General features: G+C 41.6%; 1 protein-coding gene across 2 annotated transcripts in view; it reads left to right on the top strand.

Annotated features, from left to right (window-relative positions):
• DCAF12 (DDB1 and CUL4 associated factor 12) overlaps window positions 1-14,862 on the top strand; it is a 44,668-nt gene that overhangs the window by 10,862 nt on the left and 18,944 nt on the right. For both annotated transcript variants that reach the window (XR_016441150.1, XM_090037595.1), the window contains exons 3-7: window positions 4,669-4,875; window positions 6,250-6,310; window positions 9,749-9,942; window positions 11,375-11,440; window positions 12,369-12,531. Coding sequence is in view for 1 of the 2 variants with exons in the window: in XM_090037595.1 (XP_089893721.1) it covers window positions 4,669-4,875; window positions 6,250-6,310; window positions 9,749-9,942; window positions 11,375-11,440; window positions 12,369-12,531 (691 nt within the window). In the remaining variant the exon portion in view is untranslated. The remainder of the gene's footprint in view (window positions 1-4,668; window positions 4,876-6,249; window positions 6,311-9,748; window positions 9,943-11,374; window positions 11,441-12,368; window positions 12,532-14,862) is intronic.

Consider the following 14,862-nt stretch of genomic DNA (forward strand, 5'->3'; position numbering starts at 1 on the left):
AGTACGACTTGTGAAAAGCATACTTGGCCTGCAGGAGTGAGAGAGGAAGACTATCAGAATCACCAGAATGGAAGATGGTATCCTTGAGAGAGGAGGGAAAAGTACTATTACTGTCCTGTGGCAGGAGCAATGCCATGCACCTTAAATTGCATCAGTTTGGATAAGTGGGGGATAAAGAACAACCTACACTTGCCCCAAGAGCTGAACAAATGCCTTGTCTCACCTTTTGGTTACCTCTTCATCCTGACTGAAGACTATTGGTGGTGTAATGTATGGTATTGGAGACTCTGATGTAGAAACTGCCTTATTTGAGGTGTAAGCAAAACTTAGATTGCTTCCAATCACAAAATTGAGGGCCTAGATAGTCTTAGCCCAGTATATTAAAGGAATTGACATCTGAAATAGCAGCAATTCTAACGTGGATGTTCATCAGCTCTGGGAGAGTCTCTGTGATTAGAAAATAACTAATTTTATAAGCATCTTAAAACAAAGCAAAGAGGAAAGAAGTGATCCAGGCAATTACAAGTGTGATAGCTTGGCTTTGGGAGTAGGTAAGATCTTAAAATGTACTGAAGAAAAGAGTAGTTACAGATACAGAAGGAAAAGAAAGTAGGACAGAAAAAATCGGTTTATCAAAAGATGATGGTATCAGACTAACTTCATTCTATGATAAGTTTTAATAAGGAAGCATAATGCAGTGGACTTAATTTATCTAGACTGAAATGTGAGATGGGAAATTGTTGACCAACTGGATATGCTAGGGCTAGAAGTGGGTGACACGACTCAGAGGAAGATGGATAGTTCACCTTTAAGCATAGCCCACTAATCTGACCAGGGAGCAGTCATCAGTGGTGTCCCTCTGAGACTGAAAATGGCCCCGTTTAGGAGCATCCACAAATGTCATGAGGACACCGACCGCTAAGTCCAGTACAAAGTTTGATGATTTGAAAAAAAAAATCTTAAACAGGACAGATAATAACACCGATGTGGAAGATAACCAGGTTGTTATACGAGAAGATTTGGGTAATTGTATGGAATGGAGCATTTAGCAGTATGAACTGTAACACCATTCACCTAGAGACCAGTAACAAGGGCTTAAGCTATAAGATGGGAGGTCTCAGGCTGGAGTCATCAGAGCAGGATCTAGGAAATCATAGGATGACCATGAACTTCCAGTGCAATGCAGCTTTTCAAAAGAGGGTTCAGAGGGACAAATGATTATGTAAGTCCTGGATAAGACCAGGTAGAGTACTGTGCAGGTCTAATGACAAATGTTCAAACTTTAAACTGGAGCAAATTGAAAGAAAGGCCACTAGGATGCTGAAGAGAGCAGAGACCTTTTATTATGGAAGAAGAAAAGAGATCAGCTTGTTTAGTTGGGCAAGGCAGAGGTTGAAGGGATATGATCACTTTTTACTAGTATGTATGGCAGTGAACATGAAGGAGAAGACCTTTTTTTAGGCTGAATAACAGTGTAGAGATGAGATCAGTGAGCTGCAAACTGGCTAGTGGTAAACTTTGGACTGGAAATTGGAAGATTTCTGAGTGTTGGCAATTACAGGAAAATGGTGGGGCCAAGAAACCTGTCTAGCTTTAAGGGTGAACTGGGTAAGTTTGTAGAAGGGATGGTATGATAGGACGGAGCTCTGGCTCACCAGTCAGTGTGTCTGTGTAGTTGTGTCCCCAGGCTGGGGTAGCTTAAGTGTCATAAGTGTCTGGTAAGCCTGGGCCTTAGGGCGTTTGCTGTTTTTCCATTTTGTGCCAAGAACCAGTTTTCCACCCCTAGGAATGCTCCTGGCTTCTGATGGTGGCTAGAGAGGTTTTTTCCTCCTTAGGCATTGGGATTTTTGCCATTGCAGGGGGAGAGTGTGAGGGATGGCAGGTTGGCTGGAGAGCACTGATGTTTCTACTGGTGCTTGGCAAACCCAGCCATTCCCCGCTAGAAGATCCTGCTCTCTCACTCAGGGTTGTTCAGATTTGCCAGATCTGGAGTTTGGAAGGAATGTTTCCATTAGGACAGATTGGCATTGACCATGGAGGAGATTTGCTTCCCAGGGGAGGGAGCAGTAATCTTTTCCCCCTAGGATTTTCTTAGCATTACTCTGTGGGTGGGTGTGGGTATGTGCACACATATATACTATGGGTTGTGTGCATATGCACACACACATACTCACCCTTCCTTGTTGCATTGGGTATTGAAAGTGCTTCTGGGGCATGTAACCAGGTATTCTTCATGTCTTAGAATTTTTCTTGTAGTTGTGGCAGAGGGTTTGCAGCAATTATTTGGGTGGTTATTTTTTTTTCCTTGGGTTTCTGATGGCTTATAAAAACAGGGAACTGCAGTCAATGGCCCAAGAGACCCCTCCCAATCCTCTGTTCCCATGTGTTTTGTCAGTAAGTGGTTGAGGGTGCAGGACCAAAACAAGCAAAGCAGAAAGGTGATGGGACGCATGAACCTTCACACAGTCTCCAGAGTTGTTCTATGTAGATCTAGCATCTCAGCCTGCTTCCTAGAGGTACTTACTGAGGTCGCCTAATGCCTTTACATTACCAAAGGTTAGCCTTTAACCAACAGGGTTAGGCACCTGTCCTTGTGTGCATGTCACAGCTATATGGTGTATTGCTAGGATGTAGAATCTGAATACCCCTCTGAATCAAAAGTTTTATTCTAAATAAAGTTTCTAGCCACCTTAGCTGAATAGAGAATCTTCCAAAAGAGAGTCCATTGACTAATGCTGGGCTCTTTTTTCCTGAGTCCACAAGCATCCACCAGTTATTCTGAGAGGTGTGAACTTCCTCTTCCAGACTACCTGGTTGTGTTGCCTATTTATGACGCTTGTATATCACAGACCATGAGGGTGGAAGGGACCTCAGGAGGTCACATCTAGTCAACCCCCCTGGTTAAAGCAGGACCAGTCCCAACTACGTCATCCTAGCCAGGGCTTTGTCTACTTGAGTCTTTAAAACCTCCAAGGATGGAGAGTCTGGGGAGCCTGGTCCAGTGCTTCGTTACCCTCTTTGTGAGAGTTTTTCCTAATATCCCACCTCAACTTCCCTTGCTGCAACTTGAGCCCATTGCTCCTTGTCCTGTCATCTGCCTCCACTGAGACCAGCCCAGCTCCATCCTCTTTGCAGCCCCCCTGCAGGGAGTTGAAGGTTGTTATCAAATGTCAGTGTATGCCTGCATTAGCTAGTTAATTGGAGTGAGGAGCTAAAATAAAAAAGGAGGTCTGAAGTGGATAGTTTCAGCTGGAAAAAAATGCAGAAGGAATTGAAGATGGTGCATATAAATGGAAAAGAGGGACAGACAAATGAGGGTGGAAAGGACATAGTAGGTGTCATTCTCAAGTGGTGTTTGAGTGGAATGAAGTACCGATGGTCCTATCAGTACATAAAGTCTGTACCGGACTTGATCTCTGTGCAGAAACCCCTTTGACAACAGTGGGAGATCTGTGGCTTGGAGGGAGCACTTGGTCCTATGTTCATAGCAAAGGTAGCTTTTCTCCAAGGAACCATGGAGTAGATTATGTGGGTGTAGATTATAGATTATGAAATAATTAGTTGTATTCAATAGATCAAGAATAACAAACAGTTTTAGATCTATATGTTCTGTTGGTTTGCTGTAGCTGTGTATTACTGAATTTGTTTTGTTAAGAAATGGAAGAAGATTACTTATTTTGTTATTTACCAACCCCCCCCCCGAACCTGCAAAGCAAATGATTTTACAAGGAAGATGAGGAAAATTGTTCTGAAATCTGCCTCTTTGTTTTTGTTTTGTTTTTAAGTTGGTTTAAATAAGTTTTACTATTCTTTCTTTTGTCTTTAACTTAATATTAAAAGCTTTGCATCATAGCTGCTTCATTTTTAGTATACAAGTACAGTCAGTTTACACTGCACTTCTTTCTGAATGCATTGGACTTTCAGGTCTTGCAGTCTTCTTCGGCAGCATCTGTAAGAATGCAAGATTCAAAATTATTTTTCTCTTCAGGTGTTCATATTTGTAACACTAGACACAGTTGGTTTCAGTGTTCCCTTTGTACAACTAGACTTGGCCAGGAATTATGGAGCAGTGTGTGATCTCTTTGAAAATTGTCAATTTGTCAAAAACTAAAGCATCCAATTAGTGATGTCCAGGTTGGTCTCCCACCTGCCTGGTTTGCAGGAAAATGTCTTTGGGTGATGGTTTTTGTCAGCAAACTTCAACAGTGTCTCAGTTTTTGTCCTGATGTAGAACAGAAAAATAGATAACGTCTTAAGATTTGTCCAAGGACAGCAAAAAACATTTCTTAACCACTTCTCCATATAATCATAGTCTGTCTGTCTTCCTACAGCAATGGAGAAGAAAAACTGATTGCAAAACTATAGGAACTGGTAGGGGGTTTGGGCCAGATGAGTGGAGCATTTGATGTTACCTTGAAATCGCGTCTTAAAGTGTTGACTGTGTCCTTTTTTAGGTTACGCTTGCAGCATTTCTTTGAAATTCTAAATTTTTGCATCTCAGGTTTAAATTGGAGCACCAGTAAGAACCTACAGTGTAATAGTTGTGGTAAGGAGTTTGTCATCTGACCCCTTTTTCCTCTCCAAACTTGTGATGTAAATTTGATTTTATTTTTTTGTGATGGTTCTGCTTATGAAGTATCATGTTTGTTTGCCTGTTTTCCTTTTCAGTTGTTTGTGGTAGATGTCCAGACTGGCCAAATTACCAAGATTCCTATTCTGAAAGATCGTGAACCCGGTATGGTAAACCAGCAAGGCTGCGGTATTCACGCGATTGAGCTGAACCCATCAAGGACACTTTTGGCTACAGGAGGAGACAACCCAAATAGCCTTGCAATTTATCGTCTGCCTACACTCGATCCTGTCTGTGTGGGAGATGTAAGTTAATATATTTGAGAAAAGCAAATGCTGTCACTCGCTAAGTATTATACATAGACACGTCCAAGGTCAGAGCAGAACTTGGGTTGTTGAAAGCTTGTCAAGAGAGAGTGAACTGGAGCTGGGGGCGTGTATATGAATATGGCCTCTGCATTTTTTTTTTTTTTTTTTTAAATCCTTCCAATCTGGAAATGTGAGCAGGCAAAGAGGAAAAGAGTTGCATTTCCACTCTGCAAAGCCAAATCTCTCTGCAGAGACTCATTTCTAAAGCCTTACAAGCTTTGGAAATTAACAAAATCCTACATATTGCCAATATTTAACTGTGAAATTGCCCTCTTAATAAGCTGTCTGAGGCCCAAAAAGCAGGTTGTTAGCAGGAAAATTATATGGAGAAATTAAAATAGAGAAATGATGTTGTGTGGTTGCTGAGTTCTTCCCTAATCCAGGATGCCTGACACAGATTGGTCTGAAGACAGAATTTGGCTCTGCAGATTAATTCTAACTAGTAGCTTTTGCCAGTATGGGATATAAATTGTACCATGCTCTACTTATTAAAGAGGTTGTGTCATATACATTTTTTATATAACCCTATTCCAAAACCAAAGCTTCAAATGATTGTACCGTCTTCTCCAAAGCCTCGTTCCCTAGGCAGCAGAGGTCGTTATGCCTGTGGTAGCTGATAACCAGCTTCAGGGTAACCTGACTTCTAAGATTGCTATTTGCTATTCATTTGCATGCTACGAGATGTGACAGCTCTTTCTTGGAGAACTGGAGTCCTAATGTTCTTTTTTGATTCAAATGGGAGTTCGTCCCAGGCAAGGACTGCAGTAGCAGGAGCCTGGCTTTGCTGCACAGGCTGTTGTTAAAATCTTTCTCCACGTAACCTGTTTTGGTGGACCTGCAGCTGTGTTATGCGCTGTGAATGTTTTGTTTTAATGTCTTCTAAAATACAGAATATAGATTAAAATGAATGGCAGTTACCTACCTATGAGAAGATTAAACAGGGAGCATGTAGTGATGATTTCATAGAGGCGAGCAGTGCACCTATGAGTGCAACATTTAACCTTTTGTTCAGTTTTCAGAATTTAAATTCTAAGCTCAATCAGGAGATCTTTTTACTCACAATTATTGTCAGTAAGTCTTTAGTGTAAGGAAGAGTAGATTTCAAATCTAATCCATGTGTAAAAAAAAGAAAAAAAAAGTCAAGGATAGTTTCAGTTACTAATCTAAATTTTGCCAGTGCCTTTCCTCCTGTTGCTGCACAGTTAACAAAACTGTCTGAAATGATTATTCAGGAATACTGTGAACCCCTGAATGCATTTGATAGCCTTTGATGCGACAAATAGGTTAATATTCTTTCTTTCTTGTTTTCAGGATGGACACAAGGACTGGATATTTTCTATTGCATGGATCAGTGATACTATGGCTGTTTCTGGTAAAAGCTCATTTTAATATAAGATCCTTATAGTGCAGTGCATCTCCTGGTTTTCAAGGGAAGACTTACATTGCCTGACAAAATTAGATCATCAAATACAGATATTTGATGTAGTATAAATGGGATGTCATGATTCCAATATAAAACATGTAAAGCAATTGAACTGAGACATGGTCAACACTTCAAATATAACCATGTTAGCACCAAATGATCTGGTATACCTTAGAGCAATGATTCTCAACTGGAGTTATGCAAGATCCTTTTACGGGTGCCATGAGGTGCTGCATCATTGGGTGAGTAAATACCTAGGTGTGATTCACAAGATGAACTCAGCAGTTTCAAATAGGAATCCATAGTGTCAAAAACATTCTGATTTGTTGTGGTCTTTCTGAGTTCTTTGCAACAGAAGAATTGCTATATTTATTTCCATACTTAAAAAAAAAAAAATCGAAGAACTGGCATTTCCCAGTGCCTTGAGTCTAACAAGATTGAGAACCGTTGGCTTACAGCATGCTTGCTCTAACTTGTTTGTAGCGAGTGTGAGACAGCATCACTACCGAGTTGCTGCACAGTTCACATGATGAGCAAGTATTGTTTGAAAAAAAGATGCACCTAACCATGACAGCCATGTGTTGATACCAGACTTGAAGGAAATCGTTCCAACTAAATCTAAACTTTCTTCAGAGGTAGTAAATATGTTTTGCCTGTGGTTAGATTAATTAAAAAGAAAAAAAACAATCACACACCTGGATACATATAATCTGAGAGCCTTTAAATTCCCTTGGTACAGCTTGTTGTCTGTATCACAATCACGTAGGAGCAGTGTAGGGAGTGCCTTTGCATAACCATGCATATTGCAAGCACTATACTTAGAGGCCACTTGAAAACAAATACAAAAAATCTTGAGTGCGTGAGGGGTGAAAGTTCTTGAAATCAGTCCTTTTTGCTTTGCAGAACTTGCAGTTCAGTCCTTTATTCAACTTTTCAATTGTCAAGTTTTAAAGGTGTTTTAATTAAATGTTTTTTATGGCTTTTTGATAACTGATACAATTGCTCTTTATAGAGAGGGGGTGCTTTGGGCTCTTACAGTTTCATAGTATCTAGGGTTGGAAGGGACCTGAGTAGATCTTGTCTAGGTACAGCTCTGTTCAAAACCACCTAACTCTCAATAGCTCTTTTACTACTCGCTTTTAATTTTAATCACTTTCACATATACCACACAACATTTTTGAAGATGTTTTGGGACCAGGTGTATATTAATGGGACATTCCACTCTCTGAATTTGTATGTCACGGGGACTCAGAAAAACATAACCATTGTAACTCCATTCAGATTGTCAAGCTGAGTACTGACAAAACCATGAAGAACAGGAAATAATCTTAGAAACTGTAATGTATATTTGTAGTTGCAAGTGAAAGGCAGAAAGGTGCAAAGTTGAGCAGCTGGGGGGAATTACCATGAGCAGAGAAAAGTTCTTGGTGTCTGTTTCTGAGAGGTAGATTAAATGTGATTCAGAGGGAGGAAGAGGAATCATTGGTGTCACTCTAGGTCATATCTGTTTGCCAGCCACTTCGGTGCAAAGAAGGCTGAAGGGTTGAGTTTCCATGTCCCTTGTTCGTATTGGTATTTAGGTAGAAGCGGGGGTCAGCCTCCGCACGAGTGTGTGCAGTGGTTTATTTAAGGAATCCATGGGCATAAGTATAATCTCTCTTGAGCTAAAGTGGCCTTGATTGAAGGAGAAATAAGTTGGTCAGCCATCTTGGCTGTGAAGAAATAGATTGTACAAAAAGAACCCAGATAGAAAGAATAATTTTTCTAAGAAAGTGAAAAGATCAGGTAAGAAACAAGATGGTTGCCTGACTTCAGGGCTAAACCAGTTTAACAAAGTAGTTGTTTTTTAGTTAGCATTTAAGAAAAAGCTTCTTACTAGAACATCTCGGCATATGTAGAAATTCAGTGTCTGTGTGTGTGTGTGTGATCAAGGCATTTAACAGAACACAGTTTTAACTGTTATGGGGGAAAAATATATATATATTTTTTTCCCCACAGCCAAAAATATATATATATATATATATATATTTTTTTTCCCCCATAACAGTTGAAACTGTTCTGTTAAATGCCTTGATCATATATATCAGCAAGGGCCAACCCTTTTGGCAAGCATGCCACAAATTAGCGCTACGCCCCAAGCGTCACTAGTCCCCTTCGCCTGCATGATCTGCTGCTTCCCGCTAGTTCAGCCGCTTTCCTTTCTGCTTCCCGCTGTGTTTGCCACTGTGCTGCCTTCCCCTCCCCAAGATCCTGCATGCCACATACTGAGACTGCTAGCGCTGCTTGTTGCAGGTTGGTCACCCCGATGTATGTTGTGTGGCAGGACATACTAGGTACCACTTGATGCTTATATTATGAAGAAAGCCTTTCTGGGAATTTCTGGGAAGCCTTTTTGGGGGAGCATATCAGCAGGGGGAGCTGACTGCATTTGTTTGACCTGGTTGACAAGGTGACAACATAATGACATCATGCCAAATTGTTGTCCTGTGTGTTGATCGTTTGATGCTGAGCTGTGCTTTTCACATCGTACTTGGAAAATAAATGCATTGAAGCCTGTGTGTTTTTTTTAGAATGGTTCTCACCTTTACCTAGTCTTTTCCCACTTCAGAGTGACACTTAATAATTGGCTCTTACAATAACTTTGTGAACGAGTCTGGGGAGGAAAATTTATGTTCTTCTCATTGTACAGGGACAGAAACTGAGTTACCGGTTAGGCCAATTGTAGAGATGGCAGCACTAAGACACAGATGGAAGTGAGTGGGGTAAATCCCTTGAGTGCAGTTGGAGGTGGGATGGGACTAATTCGCAGCAGCTTTTGTCTCAGGCCTACGTTGAGACTGCTGTACTAGTGTCGTCATCAAGAAGAATGATGTGCTCATTTGGTTGATTTTTCTTTTCTTTTTTTTCACCCCACATTCAACAGAGCAGTAGTACAAGCACTCATAGAAATGCCATCAATAGAAACCTAGTTTGAACCTCTTGAAGGTATTCATACAAGCTTTGCTTAGATTTTAAATCATCTTAAACATGCGTATAAACAGGAGCAGATCTTTGCTGACCCAGCCACTTCCAAGCACCCTGCTAGATGTATATTCTCTGTGGATGATTGCTCCACAGTTTGTCCTTGATTGCTGTGAGTAGTTCTTGAAATAGCAGCTTTAAAAATTATTTAGCCACTGGCAAGCTTTAATGAGATTCCAATTAGCGTTCTAAATTTGACAGGTTTAAAAACCATGCTTTTATTAGCTCTTATTAATATTTAAGCACCAGGGCCATGTTCAGCTAAATAAAACTAATCCTGATCGTGTTTTTTCCTTTCTTAGGGCTGTGTTTTCAGTAGAGAAATTGTTCGTGCCTAACCCATGCTGCGATGTGCTTTACCCTTAGGTTCCCGGGATGGCTCGATGGGTCTCTGGGAGGTGACAGAGGATGTCCTGTCAAAAACTGACGCCAGGCATAACCTCTCTCGAGTCCCCGTCTATGCTCACATAACACACAGGGCTCTGAAAGATATCCCCAAGGAAAACACCAATCCTGACAACTGCAAGGTCCGAGCACTGGCATTCAACAATAAGAACAAGGTCAGTAGGATGTAAACAGGCAGCTTGAGAGGACTGAAATGATAACCTTCTAGCTTCTGGAACTGGATAAAAGCTGGACTGAGATGTGACTTAGATTTCATTCTGACTGATGAACTTGAGGCAAAGCTGCAGTTTTAGGATGTTTTGCTAGAAGCTTTTTTATGCCTGCCTCTTGTACTTTTTATCTGCTGCTTTTGTGTCTGCCATTAATTAGCAGTTACTCTGGAACAAATATAACAGTTTCAAAAAGAAGATTTTCTGTGTGGATAGCTTGGCAGGGGGGAGACTAGGTTTGGCCTATGGAGCACTTAACCATTGACAAAAGACAAGCCAAACAGAATACAGCTTGTAGGTTGGACCCTGCTCACTCATCCTTTCGCCAGTTGTGAAACCACAGTGGTTGTATGTCTATCAGTAGCCAGCTAGAGAATTCAGCTGACTTTTGAGACCCAGCATTAATAGATTGAACCTCTCTCCCTCTTTTTGGTGTCAAAGTTTGTTTTATATATTTGCCATACTGTAAAAATGTAAACTGCATCATGCAAATACTCCCCCCAGTTCACGCCTTGGTATTACTGCCAACTGATGGAGGGAATTTGTGTTTAGGATTGTGTTTCTTAAAGATATGTCACTAGAACAGTGGTGCTCAACCTTTTTGGCTAGTGGGCTGGCTGGGTAGTGCCCAAGCTGTCTGAGAGCCAGATCTGGCTCACAGTCCCAATCCAGCACGGGGCAGTTGTGGGAAGGCCCCACCTGGCTGCGCAGAGGGGGGCAGGGGACATCCTGGCTCCAACTTAGCCCCACGAGGGAAAGGGGATAGGGCCCAGCCCTGGGAGAGGGACATGGCGCAGCCTCATACAGCCAAGGGGATGGCAGGAGGGAGTGTGACCTGGCCCCAACCTGCTGTGCAGGGCGTGGGAATTTGGCAGCGGTGGAGGTGACTGCATTTCTTGCCACCAAATGCCCCAATCTGTGAAGAGCTCCACAAGCTGGATGCCTATGGCTCTGTGGGCCGCATCAGGCCCGTGGGCCGGAGGTTGAGCACCCCTGAACTAGAACATTGCCTGGAAAAAGGCTTTGTCACAGAATAAAGATCCAGCCGTAGTGCCTGTACTTAGCATTAGCAACTTGATTTTGTGCCCTTCCTGAGGCATTTTCATCAGATGTCTAACAACACTTTTATTTTGGCAATCTCCGTTTTGGCCAGAGTTTTACCCTTTCTCTGCTGATCCTTCCCCATGTTTACACTACCGTCTTGTACTGAAACCAGTGTAAAATTTAAGGTTTGCTTTGTGCATGTTCATTAAGACTACGGGCAAATTTTACAGCAATTATCAAGGCTCAAGCTACTAAAATAGCATTTAAGCAGCTGCCTCGTATTGAATTGAAGTTGGTGAGAACATATGTGGAAGCTAACCCTTTTTTCTTCTAGGAGCTAGGTGCTGTATCTCTGGATGGATACTTTCATCTTTGGAAGGCAGAGCACACACTATCTAAGGTGCTGTTTCTGTTTGTCTATACTAAATTTCAACAGTTAGTCTAGCAGCTAAGCCAGTCTACCACTGTTTCATAGGATGTCTGAACTGACTACAGCAGCGTGTGTAATACACTTGTCCCCAATCACTTATTTGAAGGTTGGAAAGCCCAATGGCAAAATGAACCTTTTTAGAAATAGAGGCCTGGAAAGAGGAGCATGGGATTTTTTTGTGTGTGTTTTGTTTTCCCCTCCTTGTGAGGGAGGCAAGCTTCTACCTTTTACTAAATCTAGACAAATATTAAGGGTTTTTCTTTATCCTGCTTTGTTCTAATGTTCATACTGGACCTAAGTGTGTGTCTATTTGATTAAGTTGTAGCAGCTTAATTGAGGTGTCATTTTGAACTGTTGTAGTCACATTGGTGCAAATGGTTTTGTGAATGCTCTGGTTTACACTAGCATAAATTAAGTCCATTAGAAATAGGAATAAGCAGAACCGGAGTGCGTCTGTAGAGCTGGATGATGTGCATAATTAGAATGGTGTGCACGGGAGAGATTATTGTTTGGGAGCACGCAGTATGCAAGAAGTACAGTAGGCTAGACCAGAGCAGTAACAAATATAGGCAAAGTTTAAGTGTCCCATTTCCCACCTCAGCTGACCCCATCCTGCTCCCATGCCTCCAGAGCTGCAGTTTTCAACAATACTGCCTTTGACTGTGTGCTGTCTTCTGTCCCACTCCTCCTCCAGGCCTTTTCCTTTGCCTTTTCACAATGAAGCCAGTAACTCTTTCAGAACTTTAATTTTTCAGCCCTATGTTGCTTTTTTGTAGTTTCCTTAAATGTGGTCTCATGGGTGTTTGTTTTTGTGCTGTCAGTTATATCCCTTCTCCCCTTTTTTTTCCTTTTTATCTTTTCCATAATGAGTTAAATTTTCTTTCAATTTTATTTTCAGTTACTTTCCACAAAGTTGCCATACTGCAGGGAGAATGTGTGTCTGGCCTATGGTCAGGAGTGGTCGGTGTATGCAGTGGGATCTCAGGCACATGTCTCCTTTCTGGACCCAAGGCAGCCTTCCAACAATGTTAAATCCGTCTGTTCCAGAGAACGAGGCAGTGGTAAGGAAAGCTTGAAGTTGCAAATTATCCGCTTGCAAAGGTAACAGTTGATGGCTGCAATAAAATGCAGTAGCTAGTAAATATCAAGGCTGCTTCTTCTGACTGTCCTAATAATTAGTAGTATGTGTAAATTTAAACTCAGTATGTTGCACAAGCAGACTGAATTGCGTGCATCTCGAGGTAATAAAGGCAGAGACATAGTTAACCCTCTAACTGGCTAGGATCTGTTGAATTTCACTGCTGACCAGAAGCTGTATAGAATAAGAGGTGCTGTCACTTAAGTTTATCAAATGATCCATCCTTTGTCACCAGCCCCCTGGATTACGAAATAACCAATATGTCTGCCTCTAATACTCTTTCTTTTTTCCTTGTATTTACATCTTTTGGAATTGAATAACAATTTAGCCATCTTCATGCTCTGTGCTACAATATTGTGTTTCTACATTGCAAGAACATGTTTTCATTGCAATTTTAAAACCTTGAAGGAAACATTTCTAGTGTTTTAAATTGTGTAAAAATGAGGTATTCATAAGAAGTTGTGTGAAATGCAAATTCTTGAAGTGGTTGTAGTACACATGTGTCCACAGTGCAAGCAGATTATCTATCCCTTTATGTAAAATGGAGTCACTTGATCACCCAGTGTCCAGTTAGTCTGTACTTACAGTGATGAGGCTGTCATGAGTGCATGAGAAGTGAAGTATGGCTAGCTCACACTCATTTCCTTCTTAGTCCCCTGATTAAAGCAGAAACACTGTTCCTGTCTTGTACTGTAGGCAGCCGTGAGTCCTCTGGATCACAGTGTCCTCATAAGAGATCTAGTCAGGTGCCTGATGAATCCATTTGTGGCTGTCGAGCCCAATTCGAAAGCCACACAGATTGTTACAAGTTTCACAGATCCATATGTTGTCTAAGTTGGAGTCCGAGTTTACAGCATGCTGCTTTATTCTTGTTCGCTTTGCTTCCATCCTCTGGGTCAAAGGCACTTCATGTTGAGCTCCACCCAGTTCCAGATGTTCCCTGCAAAGCAGATGGGATTCTGCACACTCCTCTTGGCTTTCTATGTTGATGTTGAATGACTTCATTTTTTTTTTTTGTACTCTTGGTGTTACTACCATAGAGAGTGACCCCACTTTCTAGAGCCATCTCGAAACTTGCTGTACAAAATTTTCTAGGGATTATAGTCTCCTCCCATTCTCCTGGTATGGCTGAGCCATTGCAACCTCCTCTTCTTGATAGTGGTTTCTAAGTTTGTCAGTCCTGTACACTTCAGCACCTCTGTGTTTGGTATTCTGTCATCTCACTTTATTTCCAGGATCTTAGCAGACATCTCATGTGGAAGCTGTTCAGTCACTTGATGTGCCTAGCATATCTTGTCCAAGCTTCTAAATCATAAAGCAGGGATGATAGTACACAAGTCTTGTAGATTCGTATCTTCACCTTAGCTGATAGTTTGCTGTTATTCCGTGCACGTTTCTATAATAGTGCAAAATTCTTAGCTGCTTTTCCAGTTCTTTTAGTTCAGTCTGAAGATCAAGTTTCCTGCTGATTGTAGAACCCAAGCAGCAAAAACTGTCAATGCCATCAAAAGATTTATTCTCCAGAGTGGTGTCAGATGTTGGTTCTTCCATTCCTTGGTGCATGGTCAGTCTTCTTGAGACTACTTGCCACCCTGAAGCTCTTGCATGACTCGTAAAATCTGCCCAAGAGATTTTGCAGGGAACTGTGGGCAACTAAGGCCACATCATCTGCAAACAGGAAATCTCTCGGTACCAGATCTGTCACCTTGATTTTTGCTCTAAACCTTGCAGTATTGAACAAGCTTCCATCTAGTTTGGTTCAAAGATGAATGCTGACATTGCTGAATGCACGACAAAGTCCTTGAGTGCACGAAGAAGCAGGAAAGAAAAGTATAGGTTAAAAAGCAGGGGGGCTAAGACCCACCCCTGTTTCACCCCATTGTTCATGCGCCTCTTGGTTTTCATGCGCTACGGTTGCCTTCATCCCTTGATGTAATGAGTGAAAGATGCTCGACGGTTTGGGGGGACAACCTGGTTTCGTCAGAACAGTAAAAAGGCTCTGCCTATTGACTGTATCGAAACATGTTGTCAGATCAGCGAAGGCAACAAACGGTGCTATTTGGTTTTTTCTACACTCCTCTTGCAGTTGCTTGACCAAAAATGTCATATCAATGGTGGAACATCCTGAGCAAAAACCACATTGATTCTCAGGATAAGATTTTTTTTTTTTTTTTTTTTTTTTTTTAAACATGGGGCAGGGGTTTCCAAACTGGTGTGCATACCCCTGTGGGTACACAAGACATCTCTGGGTGAT

Source organism: Crocodylus siamensis, chromosome 3, assembly GCF_052110815.1.
Source record: "Crocodylus siamensis isolate JL-2025a chromosome 3, ASM5211081v1, whole genome shotgun sequence".
Classification (NCBI taxonomy): Eukaryota; Metazoa; Chordata; order Crocodylia; family Crocodylidae; genus Crocodylus; species Crocodylus siamensis.